Source organism: Mesitornis unicolor, unplaced genomic scaffold (genome assembly GCF_000695765.1).
Source record: "Mesitornis unicolor isolate BGI_N332 unplaced genomic scaffold, ASM69576v1 scaffold4486, whole genome shotgun sequence".
In the NCBI taxonomy this organism is placed as follows: Eukaryota; Metazoa; Chordata; class Aves; order Mesitornithiformes; family Mesitornithidae; genus Mesitornis; species Mesitornis unicolor.
Window position 1 is genome coordinate 27,287 of NW_010188740.1, and position 15,487 is coordinate 42,773.

At 37.2% G+C, this 15,487-nt stretch overlaps 1 protein-coding gene across 1 annotated transcript in view; it reads left to right on the forward strand.

Annotated features, from left to right (window-relative positions):
* Positions 1-15,487, forward strand: part of PHF20L1 (PHD finger protein 20-like 1) — a 50,805-nt gene that overhangs the window by 26,486 nt on the left and 8,832 nt on the right. The window contains exons 9-14 of the mRNA XM_010185815.1: positions 1,918-2,103; positions 2,310-2,516; positions 9,125-9,181; positions 10,306-10,410; positions 13,361-13,525; positions 13,915-14,096. Of these exons, the coding sequence (XP_010184117.1) occupies positions 1,918-2,103; positions 2,310-2,516; positions 9,125-9,181; positions 10,306-10,410; positions 13,361-13,525; positions 13,915-14,096 (902 nt within the window). The remainder of the gene's footprint in view (positions 1-1,917; positions 2,104-2,309; positions 2,517-9,124; positions 9,182-10,305; positions 10,411-13,360; positions 13,526-13,914; positions 14,097-15,487) is intronic.

Here is a 15,487-nt window from a genome sequence, read left to right on the forward strand (position 1 = left end):
TACCGTAATTACTTATAAGACATATGCAGAAATTTTCTTTGGTTGTAAGTGGCTATTGCTTTGAAAAATGAATCTACTTTAAATAAAAGGTCCAAGCGGGAAAATTAGGGGCAGCTCAGTATTTTAAAAGTCAAGTCACATAATAAGGTATATGAATTACTCTACCGGAAAGAATACCTTTAAATAATACATTGATTTTTATAGAGTCATGGCTTTTAATGGTTGGCTGTTCCTCCAGCTTAAATCTCCCCGTTAGTATTAACAGTGGTACAGGAAAGATCAAACCTCTTTTCCAAAGGGGCCTGATTCATTAAAAAGAAAAGCCGTACACCTTGGTTGGGGACCTTTCTGCCTTCAGCAGGCTGATGTGCTGTACCTGTTGCCTGGGGCATCCTTCAGCTTATGTGATATTTCCTCCAAATATCATGTGAAAGAGAAGATGGGTTCAAGATCTGTGGTGGGGAAATATTAAAAAATCGTGTTTCTCAGAAAAATACCAGAGGTTTTCAACTTCTTAACCTGTGTAACTGATTTGCAAAGTACCAAAATAGTGGTGGTTGGAAGAACAGGGAAAAGTTAATGCTTCATCCTTGAATATGCTGATTTCTGTAAATATTTTTTTTAATATATGTTACAAAGTTTTTAGTGTTGCTTAGGGTCAGGCTCTTTGTTCCGTGAAGAAAATTAAATGATGAGGCCAAGAGTTAAAATAAATCCTGGTTCCAGTAAGTCAAAAGCTACATTTTTGTTTCAGTTTTAGAATAGTGATTGAGGAGGTAGGACTATATCTGTATCATGTGTCCCCTTATTTTATTTTTCCCCTAAGGAGATAAGTTTCTTTTAATCTTTTCTCATTAAATGAATGGGAGAGGGAGGGGTACAAATTCAGCTGTCTTTGTTTGTTCAGGACACGTTGGTATAAGTTGTACTTTGTCCCCACAAAACATTAGCAGTCATCTATGTTGTAATACGCTTTCCCTCCCCACCCCTAGAATACTGGTAAGTAGTTTTCCTTGAGCATGTTTCTACTTTGGATTAAAGCTAAATTAGCTAATTGAAAAATTGGTTACTAAGTAGCTTAGAAATTTTTAATGTGGTCTTTTAATCTTTGGCTCCCAAGTCTTTACTGCCTCTAATGGAAATTCATTTTTGCTGTCTTTATTTTAAAATCTGTACATCTTTGACTCTAAAAACCACTTAAGAAAAGGAGAGAACAGTGATTTACAGTGTATTGATGACTTAAGTGTTTTTCTATGGGAAAAATTTGTGCAACTGGGTGAAATTGAAGAGGTGTAATTTTTGTTTTTAATGAATCAGGCCTATGTTAACCTATATCAGTTGTCTGTCCGTGTCCCTCCCTGTTTGGTTGTGTTTTTCTCTTTTTTAAGTATGAGGTTCTTGAGCCTCCTTACTGTGCCACGCATTGGCTGTGTGCGTTTGAAACACAGTTGGAGTATTGATAGCAGAAGATGGGAGGTGGGATATAAAATTAACCACTGTTTTGGTTTATTTTTGTTAAGTTGTATGTTACCACTATCCATGACTTTTTAAATCTTTAACTGTGGTCATTTGTTCTGTTTGCTGTTAGATCCTATTGCCCCCTTCCATTCTAAGTAGCCTACTCTTATGGGTTATGTGGGGGGTTGCTTACTGTAAGTGCACTGTTTGCCTAAAACAACAGCCTTTATCAGTGGGGAAGTAGATGCCCTAATGTATAATAAGCAAAAAGCAGAATCGTATCATGAGCATTTTGCTCCTGGCAGTTACAGCTTTTAATTACTTTTACCATTTCTGCTGTGATTACCAGCGTTGCAAATGAGAGCTATTTATAGCACTCCCCATCTTTAGATCTCAGATACTGCGGTAAGATGATGGTATATCTCTCTGCTTCATGAACATTGAAAGATCTCTTTTTAGGTCCATCACAGCCAGTGAATTCCCCTAGATCCTACAAACATAGCCAACGGAGGAGAAGATCACAGCGTTTAGCCACTTGCTCCTTGCCTGATGATTCTGTAGAAAAAGTTTCTTCTCCCTCTTCAGTTACTGATGGAAAAGTGTTCTCCATCAGTGGTCAAAACCAGCAGTCATCAAAATTGGAGGGTAATGTATCTTAATCTAATAAAGAACTGCCCAAGAGAAATTGAATCATAAAGATTAGACCTTTCACGGTGTTCATCTAATGGGATGTTTTGACTTACTGTAGCTAAAGCTGTATGCTGTTCCTATGTTATGTAACGCTGCAATCCAAACTGTTGTGTGTTGGACCTATGCATCTTTTTTAATATTACATTTTTTCTTTTATGTAGTACCTGATGTTGCTCATATGTCACTTGAGAAGCGTGGACCGTGTCTCCCTCTTGATTTAAGCCGTAGTTCGGAAGTTACAGCACTATTATCCGCTGAATCCACTTTCCGTAATGAATATCCCAGTAAAGACAAGGAAGATATTCAGATGATTACATATCTTTCTTCCAAAGCAGTAACTGATGGAAGAGTAGCTACAACAGCGTCAGGTAAAGAGATTCAGTATACAACCAGTTAGGTTTATAGTTGTAGGGTTAAAACGTGCTATGTATTCAGTCACACAAAAAGAGGGGATCCTTCTTATTTTTCCTTTCTGCACACTCACAAATGTACCACTCTTTCTGGTGTCCATCCATCTGCATATTCTTCATCTTCCACTGGCTTCGAGCTGCATTAGCACTTTTTCTAACACACTTTAAGGAAGATTTGAGAGCGTGGAATATAAAAAAAACCCAGTATTTAAAAAATATTTTATGTTGTTAAAACTTGTAACTAATGAGGTTGTTTACTAACATACTAATATATACTAAGCTTAGATGTACTTATTTATCTTGTGGCTTTGGCTTTTAAACATAGCAGCATGTTCAGAGGCAGTCAACATTCTTCTACCTTCTGCTTGCAGTGGAAATTTTGTCATTTGCTTGCAGTGAAAGATTACTTGAAAATATTTCTGAAAAAACCTCTATAACTTACATAGACTTGGTTCATCCTCACAGTTAACATGGAGCCCTGTACTGGAGCTCTGTGCTGCCTCTCATTTTGTAACAGTTTACTGGCTACTGTGATTTAAATGAATCACTTTGATGGAGCCAATTAAGGGTTTTAGGGAAGGATTTACATAGTGGTTGCAGACCCTGAAAGTGGGTGGTTTTCATCCAGTGTATGTTAGGTGTCCATATGCTTTTTTCATAAATTAGTCTCTTATGTGGGTGGGTATCATACCATTTTTAATTGGCTTCAAAGAAGTAATTCTCTCACAAGCCTTCTTTTTTTTGTTGAAGTTTCATTGCCTTTTGTGTTGTTGAATGAGAAAATTATTCAATAAAGTAAGAGGTGGAAAAAAAATCAAATTATTGTACACTGCTGGGGAAGTTCTTAGTAAGGGACATCAGTAGTAAGGGAGGACAACACGACCTTAAAGTAGGTAATTATGACACTCAAACTGCAACTTAGTCTTGTTTAGTGGGAAGGAAAAAAAGTAACAACTTTGCATAAGCTGATAGTATAGGAGCAGTGCTCAACAGGGCAATGAAGCGTTTTGTTTAGTGTGTACAGCCCCTTCTAGGGTGTCTGCCCACACGTGTTCCCGCTGACAGTGCAAGGTAATCACTTCATCGAGTTGTAGCATTGCTATTTAATCTGACTTAGCAAAAGCTGGGTAGGATTCTTGGATCAAAATTGCTTAAATTAAAATAGACTATTGTCTTTATCCTTTCTCAAAACACAAAAACATCTCTAATTTGACAAAATAAGGGCAATGGGAATTTCTAATGAGCTGACACTTAAGCTTTTAGAAATATTACTTAATTTCTCAAGTGAAACCATCTGACAGTCTTCATTTACCTTTGATACATTGCATAGCAGTAGAATCACAGATTCCTGGGAAAATTACTTCTGTAAAAGTCCTTTTATCTCATGTCTTCTGCCACCAAGAGAAATGCATTTGGGAGTGTAGTTGCCCACACAGAGAACAAGATCGTAAAAAAAACCAACAGCTTTCACCTGCCATCTGTTTCTTATTTATTAGAACTCTCTTCGCTTACTAGGAATTTAACTTCTGGCTTTTCTGATATGTTTTCTGGATCACTTAGTGTGTAGTCGATAATGCTGACGGGTATTTATTTTGTTGCCTGCTTCCGTCATGGGACTGGTTTGGGGTTTGAGTGAGCTGGTTCCAAACCCAGCATCCACAAGTACCCTTGTACCTGTTCATTTGTTGAGCTGAGTCTTGGCCTTTGGCCACAGCTGAGTCCAGTTACAGAAATAATGTATTTCAGTTATAGCCACCTTTATTTAGGACTCAAATATTTGACATTTGCACACACTTTGTATCAGGGAAAGTAATTTCCCGACAAAATTACCGGGTGTTACTACATGAGTCCAGAATGGGAAAGTGGAAGCACTTGTAACCTGTGCTGGAGGATACAGTTTATACTGTATGTAAAGCTTTTTTCAACCTACATATTTGTAAGAGTTACAAGCTTTTAATGAACTGATGTAGCAGCTATGTTTTTTTTCTTCTGGGTTTTTGCCTTCTGGGCACACCGATGTTATGGTTCCTAATTTTCACATGTTACAGTTGTCCTCCACACAATCAGCAGAACTGTCTTGAGCTTTCACACTGGCTTTTTGTCCGAACGGTAGAAGTGTTCAGAATTAAGCAGCCCAGCAACTGCTTGAGCTTTGTGGGCTGAAAGACTAATCTAAGCTAAACTTTAATTCTGGTATTTCATAGTAAGTTTTGGAGCTCCTTGCCTATGTCAGTAGTATCTCTAGGGCTCTGTAACTTCAGTTTGGGTTTTGGGTTCATCTCAGGCTTTGAACTCCGTCAAAAATTGTCTCCTCAGAGAAAAATGTAGCTTTCAAGTTCAGGTTTGAAACCTCTGGAGTTACTTTACACTGTTGAATAGTTTTTATTGTGTTCTCTGCTTTAGATGACATCATTTTACTTTTGAAATAGCATAGTTTCTCAAGTCGTGTTACTTAAGCAGACATAATGACACCAAATTCTTGTGAGTTTCAGGAAAATGAATAGAATCCACTCTATTTGTCACTGCTTTTCCTTTTCTAATGAGCCTGTTTTAATAATGGCAGACTAATATATAAAGGAGCGGTGGTCAGAGCTCTCCTTTCTCATTCCTATTGAAGCTTGAAATCACTGAGCACAGTGAATTCAGATTATGTAGGAACAGCTGCCTGCCCAAGTGTAATTTAATATATTGCATTGGTACACTACCAGTTAATTACTGAGCAGAGGTGCTGCTTTGCTGAAACTGGCGTATGGCCCTACTTGTGATCCCTTGATATCGTACACACATAACTAAGAATCCTTGTTACATTTGATTCTATGATTTTCTAATATAACTATTAATAGCACATTTATAATAATAATATAACAATGTTATCATTAGCTGTTATTTCCTGTTGTAGCTCAGCCTAGATGATTTTGCTGGTAGGGTAACATTAGGTTAACTGTATGGGAAAAATTTGCACTTTGCTAAAAGAAAAGAACATTGTATACTTTTACATAATTGTATTGATAACAGTTCACTGCAGAAGGAATGAGAAATGGCTGATGTACCACATTTTCAGAAAACTAGATCAGTTGTTTTTTAAAAAACTCCTGCCAGTGTTGTTGGTTACCCTGCTTTTAAGAGGTATTTGGACTCTAGTGAGCTAAAGTTGTTGTCACTTGGGAGTTGTTTTACTCCAAGCGTCTGTTGGCAGTCAGGCTGCTCCCTAATTTGAATGTTTGCACTTCTAATCTCTGCCCTGAGGTTCCCAGCTGATTCCTGGAGTAGGTGGCTGAAGGCAAGTAAAATCCTTTCATGTCCTCATCCTTCCTAAAGGGATCGTTTTGTGCAGGATCTGATATTAATCTTTAATATGTATTTAAAGTGGATTTAGAGATAAAATTTATCATAGGCCCTGGAAATTCAAAACTCAAAATTAATGCTGATAGAACCATGAATCATGCTGGTCAGGTTATGATTTAAGTTGTATATTAACACAGATGATGACATTTCTGTTATTAGGAAAAGTGAAACATTGAAAGCTGTGGAATGGAATATCATGCCACAAAATAAGTCACTTCGCGTTGCTAAAATTTATTTAATTTGCTGCATTGAAATAAGCAGCACTAAAAGCCCTTCTGTGCTGCTGCGCTTGTTCATCCCGTTCTGGGGCTGTGCTCACACGGGCTGGGCTTGTGTCACTTCACTCTGCCAGACCAGGAGAGGCAGCAATGGAAACGTATCACAAAGCAGACTGAAAATTGCTGTGCTTTGCGTGTATTTTTAATCTCAAATCAGTCTTCTGGTGATCAAATTGATCTTGGAACAGTGACATAATCAGTAGTTTATCAAGTCTAATCTCTAAGGATCTTTCTCTCTGCTGAGTGTTAATTGCAGACCTCCCATGCTTCACTGTGTGGGAGGTGGCTGGCGAGACTCCTCAGCATGAATAAAATTGCAATTAAAAGTAACAGTTAAAAAGTATACAGTAATATTTCCTTAAAGGATATTTCTTATAAACTAATATTTCTTGCTGTATTTGTTACTTGCCCTTCAGACTGTGATTGTCTGCTTTGTCTAATTTTATGGTTACTTGTAAGGCATAGTGATTGCACGGTGGATAATTAGACTTTACAAGCCTTAACACTTTAAGTTTTGACAATTTAGGATTCTCAATCTAGAATGATTCCTGATTAACAAAAATAAAAGCCAAGAATAACATTGAAGCATATGCAGGCATAATAGTAATTTCTCTTTTCAGGTTACTATAGAAAGTCAGTCTGGAGAGGTCTGCCATTGAGATGGACATTCATGTGACTGCAGCAGATTTCTGCCCATCATAAATGTTCCCTCAAACAGTTATTAATTAACTAGCTGACTAATTTGTCAGATGTACTTGTGTTGAAAATTGAAATGCCGAAGTTTGTTGTGTTGTAGCTATCAATACCAGAGCACGTTTGAATCTCTGAAGTCAGGTTTTCTTCTGAATAATCAAGTTTCAATACTAATTCACCTAATACTGAGACTAAATTTCTCTTCAGGCTGTTTGGATGTGGAGTATTCTTACATCTTTTCATCAAAGTGGCAGCGACCTAACCAAATCATGTGCATTTGGGTGATCCTTTTGTGCCCTTTGTAGAAACGAGACAAGACGTTGATAGCATGATGATGTGGAGAAGTGTCACTTTTTTTGTTTTACCGAGGTGCTAAAATATACTCAGTGCTCCACAGATGGCAATGCAGTTCAGTCCTGTAACAGACAAACGTTAATTAGGAAACCCAAGAAAGGAATAATTTGGATAGTGTTTTGTGTCGATAAGTGTTCCAGCAAGCCTAGTTTACTTGAAATACAGGTAGAGGCAGGATCGAGATGGTTGATTTGAGGTAGTGAAAAGGCTCAGATGGCCTCAGCTGTGGTTGTGCAGTTGTCTTGTGTTAGAAGCCAACACACTCAACTGAGCAGCTGCTTCTGGCTGCTTAGGAGCTGGAGTAAGTTTTGTGTAATGTGTGTGTTGTGTTGTGGTAGAATTGGGTTGGGCTGTCCAAGCTTGGAAGGCTGCCTTACAGAGTCAGCCCTGAGACGTTGTTGCCTTTTCCCAGAATCCTTTTATGACTGATGAATTTACTAAATTATTTTGACACTGCTTCTTTAAATGCTTTTTTAAATGCTATGTCACTGAAGCATCAGATGCTGATACTTTTGTTGAGAGACTCCATAGGTGACTGATACCTCCAAGTGTTTACAGCTTGCAATGAAAAGCCTGATGCCCTTATGACTTTGCAGAGCTGCATTTTTGTAACTATGTCCTCAGCCTGGTCCTGAAATGTCCTCAATGGTTTGAGTAAGACTTTCCTAATCACATTTAAATGAAACTTAAAGCTCTCACAGTATCGATGAACACAGTAATAGGGTTTTGAATGACCTCAGTAATGTTGTTTAACTTCAATTCTAGTTTGATTATAAATATGAGCAATGAAAATTAGAATTTGAAGGTTTTTTTGCCATGTTATTTCCTAATTTAGATCAGATAAAGATTAAAAACCACCTAAATATTTCGCTGAATAAACTTTTCTGAATAGTGCAGATAAGAATTGTCAGTATATGGTGATGAATTCTGACAAATTCTCAATATTTTGCAAGTAATTCAAATGTGGGTTAAATATACACGTGAAAGACACTGTATGTTTTAAGTATTATTAAAATCAATTAAAAGTGCAATAAGCAGAAGTGTAAATTTTATACATAGCACTAAAAGTGTTGTACCAGAGCTTAGATTTTTTTGTTCAGATAAAGGAACATGAACTTAAATGATACTGAAAATGGCAGCACGTTTAACCCTTACTGTTGAGGTGGGTTTTCATTACAGTGAAATAAAAAGGAAACAAAAGGGCTTAAAAGTAGCAGCAGAAGTACACTTTGAACAGTGCAAGTAGTTTAAAATGAGTGCAAATTCCAAAACAAACCTTCTGTGGCACGTATTGCCTTGGATGTAAGGCCAAGTCCCAGGCATTCATATGCAGTATTTGCCTATTTCATAGGCAGTATTTGTATGTTAAGTGTGATGATATTATTACCAATATTTGACATCTGAGTGATCTGACCCAGCCAGTGGTCTGACTGCAATCTGTGTGGAATGCCTAGTAAATGTGTCTTCTTGTTTTCAGCGCCCTCGTCCCATGTACATGCCTTGCATCTGGAAATGCCTTTAACCAATAGTCTAAAGTTACCCAAAGGGAATAGTAAAAAAAAGAGGTCTTCCACATCAGTGAGCTCTGAAGGGACAGAGACACAGTGCTCTGTGCCCGTAAAGGAGAAATGTTTTGAGAGTCTGAAGGAGAAAATATTAAAGAACGTGATTGAGAAGGACAAGCATTCAGAAGTTGGTAAACTACAATACTTTTTGTTTCCAGTGCTTTAGACAATAAAAATAATCGTAAAGTGACGTTAAAAGATAATTTTATTGTATGTATGTCTCTTCTTATGATGTACCATTAGGACTTTTTCCGGTCTAATGGCTTTTATGAGAAATTGGGTCATCAGCCAGACACTGCACTTACGTCGTAAATTGGTCTTCAATTTGCAGGTGCAGCAAGAATGGAAAGAAAAGGAAAACTCGAAGAGAAAAGTTCTTCAACATATGGTATGTACAGGGCAATAATATTTTTAGGAAAAAGGGAAAAAATTCTCTAGCGCTTGATGTCTCTGAAAAGCAAATGTAAAAGCGTACAATGTTTCCTGGGCCTAGCTGCACTTCTTTTGTTTGTTTAGGTCTTAAAATCTGTTCTTATGTATGTGACAAGTTTATAGTAGAAGAATAATTTGTAAGAGAAAATGAAAGTGCCAATAGGAAGGATTTGGAAAGATCCAACAGTACCTGTGAGAGGCCTGATAAAAATAAGTTGGTGATTTTTAGGTTTTTTAAGTGATTCTGCCTTGTTTATCCAGGAAGTAAAAGTTCTTTTTATGTATTCCCCAAGAAGATGATAAGCATCCAATTTGTGGGCAGGAAACAGTTCATAAATACTGACTTTAAGGACTTACGTTCTGTAACAAGTCAATTTCCTCATTATTTATCTCCCTAATGGTTACTTTGAAAATTCTTATGGAGTGACAGTGCTGTGGGATGTATTTTGTCAGGGGAGAATTAAGATGATAGATAGAACTTTTCTGAGACAAAGTACTTGTCCTCATGTGTATACCAATAGTGGTTAGAAGTGAACAGGAGTGTGAAAAATGTATCATAAACTTTAGTCAGAATCAGTTTTCTATGAGGGTGTCACTGTGTAGTTGAAAGTACCGACAGCATCAGCAGTTTTGATAGTGAAATTTCCTTAAAATTACTTTCTATAGGCCTAACAGGGGTTTTTAAGATTTGATATCTTTTTAGTTTGGAATTTTGCACATTTGAAAGCTTTATTTCTTGCCCAAACCTTTTCGTTACAAGCTACAAATAAAATAGATGTTATAAGGTATTTAAATATGTTGCTTATTTTGTGTACTTTGCTTTATCTTCTTCTGCTATGATATCTCATACAGAAATACTTAAAATGGTAAAATATTGTTTATTGAGAGAGATTTCTTTGAACCATCCTATCAGCAATTAATAAGGGACATGCCCAAGACAGCAAGTGAATTAACAGAATCGTTTTGATCTGATTAGGCAGCTGGCAGACTTGATTTTGAATGTCATGTTTAGGTTAAACCAAATCAAGCAAGGGATTTGGATTGGTACTGCTGTTTTAAAATGTTTATTTTTTATTTCAGGTAAAAAGAAAGAAAAGGAAAAGGACAAAAAAGAGAAAAAGGAGAAAGATCATAAATCAAAACAGAAAAAGAAGAAGAAAAAAAAGAAGAAATCTAAACAGCATGGTAAGTTCATTTTATTTTTTTTTAAATAAGAAAAAACACTCAATGTATTTCTGGCTTTAGATATTAAAACTTGCTTTTAAACAATATGAATGTCAAATTTAAGAAATTACGAAAAACAAGTTTTGGTCTTAAATGTTTAAAGAACACTTAGGTCTGTGGCCTCAGTGCTGTGTTTATAGCCTGTCTCTCCATCATGGAGAACTCATAGATATTTTTTCTTCCTTCAAAAGACAGACTTGCTCTTCTCATCTCTTCAAATTCTTCTTTTGAAGCTCTGTGCACACATCCTACCTATTTTGCTTGGACATTAAAATTATTGTAGTATCTGTCTGTTGCAAAATTTCAGTGGTTTACTGTATCAAATGCAGCCCTTCCTTACCAGTTAATCCTTAACAGCCGAGGTTGGTGTCTCTGTTGCAACAACCTTGTTTGTTGTCTTGGCAAATGGTGATTCCATTTGTCTTCACCTCACTTCCCTATTCAAATTCTTTGATCACACACTCATCTTTTTTTCTTTTCTCTGTTCTTTCCATTCCCTGAAGTGACAAAAATAGTGTGGTTTTTAGTGATGAGGCTCTAGGTAGCTTGTGCTTTTTTTAACGAAACAAAAAACCCTTTCAAACCACTGTGTGGGTTTTTTTTTCCTTGTTTGAGAAATACTCCTGTGAGAATGTGGTTTAAAGTTGTAGCATCATCACTTCTGTAACTCTCCTTGGTATCATTTCTGTGGAAAAACAATGGTCGTTTTTTGGTTGGTTTTTGGTTGGTTTTTTTTTTAGTGAAAAGATAACTATCCTGCTGACGAGTATAGTTTTACTGTTTATTTGTATTTCTTCTCCTTTTCTGCATACTTCGGTTCGTTTACTCTCCCATAAAATCACATGTTCAGGTTCCTTGGTTTACCTTTTTTTGCATCCAGTGCAGTCTTAGTTGCAGCATTATGGAAATAAAAATAACAGCACGGGCAAATCCAGACTCGTTCTGTTTTGTCTTCTTGCCAAAACCTGAACTTTGTTTTCTTGTGTACTGTGCCTGCTTACTTCAAAAACTGTTTCAGGACTTAAAATACTACTACTTACCTTAATGCTAGTTTGTTCATCTGTGTTTTTTTTAATGAGAATATCTTTAAATATTTAAATTTAAAAATGAGAACATAGACTGTCCTTTCTATGCCTGTCACATTGACTTTACTTTTGTGTACCTTGAGAGTGTACTTTTCTAGGTATCAGTCGTAATAACTTAGATTAAAATTTCTTAAAATATTGGAAGGTGAAAATTTTCAATCTGTGAAACAAAGACTTTTCTAGAAGTTTTTTCACCAAAAGCGTGTGGAAAAAGCCTATGCGTTAAAAGGAGCTTTTGACTACAGATGATGATGCCTTGTGGATCTCTAGAGTGATTATGGATTTGTCTGTCCAACATCTGTGCTATAGCACAAAAGTGTTCCCAGATCATGCAGAGCTTGAATATGAACTGCAATAATCTAAGTTTCATGTACTTTATCATATTTATATTGGATTAAACTTCAGTTGCTTATTTTACCTAAAAATTATTTGGAGCTTATTACTTGCTTTAGGAAGGCATCTAAGTATTTGCAAGAAAATACTGGTTAATGTTAGGTATGCAAGAGCCAAAGAAAGAACAAAAGCTCCAAGACCCTAAGCAGTCCTGGCTACTTCATCTGTGATTATTAAAACATGGCAAAGTGAGTTAAGACTCTCCACAGGTTCCATTTTCAGGAAGGTGTTAAAAAATAGCGCACCATCACCAGTAATATCCCCAGTAGTGCTCTCAATGCAGCTTGATAAGAGTGAGAAAAATGTTTTATAGCTCTTCTATCCTTTGAGTGTTGGTGTAAAAGTGTTTGAAAAAGAACTTGCATAACAATCAGCAAAATAATGATTAAGGTATTTGTAAAGAAGATCTTTTGAGCAGAACTGTTTTAATAGGTAACAGGTTTGAAAAAAGGTCAAAGCTACAAATGTCTATTCTGTAATGGGAAGGTTGGAAGGAACCTCTGGAGGCCATCTGGTCCACCCCCTCTTCCCAAGCAGGGCCACCTAGAGCTGATTGCCCAGGACTGTGTCCAGACAGCTTAATAATATCCCCAAGGAGGGAGATACTTCTGCCAGCAGAAGTAAGACAGATTGTGCTACCCAGACAACTGTACTGACCAGCAAACTGGTCCTTTTTATTCCCTTATTCTTCTATTTTCCCCACACTTGTTCCTCCCCAAATCACTTAGGTCCCTCCATTTTCTCCACATTTGGTTCCTTCCCTAAGCAATCCATAGTAAGTTATGCAATCCCAAAATAATTTTCCCCTACATCCCATTCAGGGCTGCAACCTCCCCTTAGTCCAAAAGGGGATACAGAGAGCTGCTGTGGGTACCACACTCTGATGGGTTTCACACCTGGATAATGGAGGTGATGGCACTGCTGGGGAAGCCCTGGGAGGGTTTTATTTGAGCTCCCTGTGCCCCTGTTCAGGTGTGCAGACACACTTTTTATTGCTTAACCTGACAGGACCATCTGCAGTTACTTCTAGGTACCAATGTTGGTAGTGCTACTGAGAGAGCTACCAGCAGCATCTCTTAGGATGGCAGAAGGTGCAGGATGAATTGTGGAAAAAAAAGACTGAATAATGTTCTAGGAAAAGTTATTCCTCTGTATGTTGAGATGGGAGGGAGGGGCAGAGTTAAATGGGTAATGGTTGTCTTTGCTATTAAAATTTATGATGTTTCTTACTGGAATTTCTTTTTGTGAAATAGGTTATAAAGAGCTTTTGCCATTTCATATATACAACTTCATCATCATAATACCTCAATGTTGATATTCTTTATTTCTGAATATGATGTTGCAATATACTTAAATATTCTTTCCCTTTTTTTTTTGCGTTTGTAATACACTTTACTTTTATAACAGCAACTTACTTTCTTTTAATTTTTCAGATTATTCAGATTATGAAGATAGTTCTGTTGAATTCTTGGACAGGTGCTCCTCTCCGTTAACACGGTCCTCGGGGAGCTCTCTGACTTTGCGGAGCATGTTCTCAGAGAAGAATACATCGTACCAGTATCCACGAGCTATCCTGTCTGTTGACCTTAGTGGAGAAAGTAGGTTGGCTCAACAGCAACTTTCACTTTGTAGATTTAATTCTTTAAGAAAGAGATCTTTAAGGGAAATAGTTTGGTTTATTTTTATGATTGTAGCTGTAAGTATGGTGACTGATTTATACTTCATCCATTTAAATCAAAATGCTTACACTCCTCAAGCTGTTCTGCATTTTACTTGCTTTGGTTAAGTGTTGCAACTCTGCTTCTGAGGAGGTCACTTGAACGGAATTTTGCAGAATTCATAAAGAAATCAAATATACCAGCACTGTGTTTGAGAGCAATTTTTTCGCTTTATGTAGATTGAGATTTCTAACTACCAAAATCCCCTGTATTTCGGTGAAGTGTTATGTCTTTGCACACACAATTTCACATGTATTTATTTTTGCTAGACCTTTCAGATGTGGAGTTCTTGGATGATTCCTCTACGGAGAGTTTGTTACTTAGTGGTGACGAGTACAATCAGGATTTTGATTCAACTAATTTTGAAGAGTCTCAGGATGAAGATGATGCTCTCAATGAAATTGTTAGATGCATTTGTGAACTGGATGAAGAAAATGGCTTCATGATTCAGGTAAAGACATTTAGGGGGAGGGAGATATTTTTCCATGTGAATGTCTTGCTTGTGAAGATGCCCTTTTGATGGAGATCCAAGTTCTGTAGAGAGCTGTAAATAGAATTTAACAGTAACAGAATGCTTCTACATTCTGCACTTGGCATGCCGCTGTTGAGTGTATGCAGAACTATTACTTTAGGATGGGGTTTCTCTAATGATTTGATGCATAGAACAGGTTTGTAAGGAAAGGTAACCTTTTTTTTTTGTAGCCAGTTGATAACTTTGGAATAACGTATCATTTTCTGCACACAATCATTGCTTCTGTTCACAGATCGTCCCACTTATACCAGCCCTTCTAGTTTGGCCCGTGTACTTTGCAGTACCAATTGTAGCAACCACTCTGCTCACTATAAATGTACCTCAGCTGTGTGCAAGATCTCTGCTGTACAGAGGTTAATATTGTCAGTAACGGTGATGGGTGTGCTTCATCTCCAGAACAGCACTTCTCCAACTAGATAGCAGTTTCTAAAACCAGCTAGTGCTAAGAATTTAAATCTTTCTTGATGTGAAAGGAAAGAAGAGTATGTGGTGTCTGCACAGCATTCAGGTGCTAATGCATTGCAACTTCTCCTTATTTATTTGTACTCAGAGAAGTAGAAATTCCCATCTGGTAACAAATAACTTAGTCTTGTCTCAAGATAATATAGCAGTTAGATCAGAAACAAGCAACAGTGAGGAAGAACTGAGTTGTCAGTAACTGTAAAAAAAGCCATGAACTTCCTGTGTTTGGTTCCTCCCCTCAAAAACCAGGTTTGTATTCAACTATGAATGTGGTACAGATTCTGTTGAGAACATGGAGCCTTTTTAGTTGAGACCTGAAAGAAGCAGGTATGGCTGTCCTGTCCTAAAAGACTTCAAGTCTTTCAGAAATAATAGAAAGAGCTGAAAATGAAGGACACACAGACTGTCCCTGGCAGCACACTGAAAGGCAGAGCTGTGTTGAAGGAGCTAAGCAGGAGTTCAGCTGTGGTAATAACGTGGAAAGATGGACTGGTGTAGAAATTTTTGGAGAGAGGATGTGAAATTAGAGCCGTAGTGGTATGGCAAGGGGAAGGGTGACTTCAGTGTTTTGAATAGGCTGATACTCAAAAGCATGTCAAAGCAAAGAGGAGAGACTTTCAGTAATAATACAGCAGCTATTTAGAACAAAGGCAAACGCCACCTTGAGAAAGGGAAATGTATTTTTAAGTGGTAGCTTCCTGCCCATTTCTAAAGTCAAGGACAGCCTGATTTTTCCTCTTCATGCCTTGTCTCGCTGACAGCAGCCAGTTTGCTGTTTCTAGACCCTCATGTCTTACCACTTCTATTTTGCTCTACTATTCTCTTGTTTCTCCTCTTTCATTTTCTCT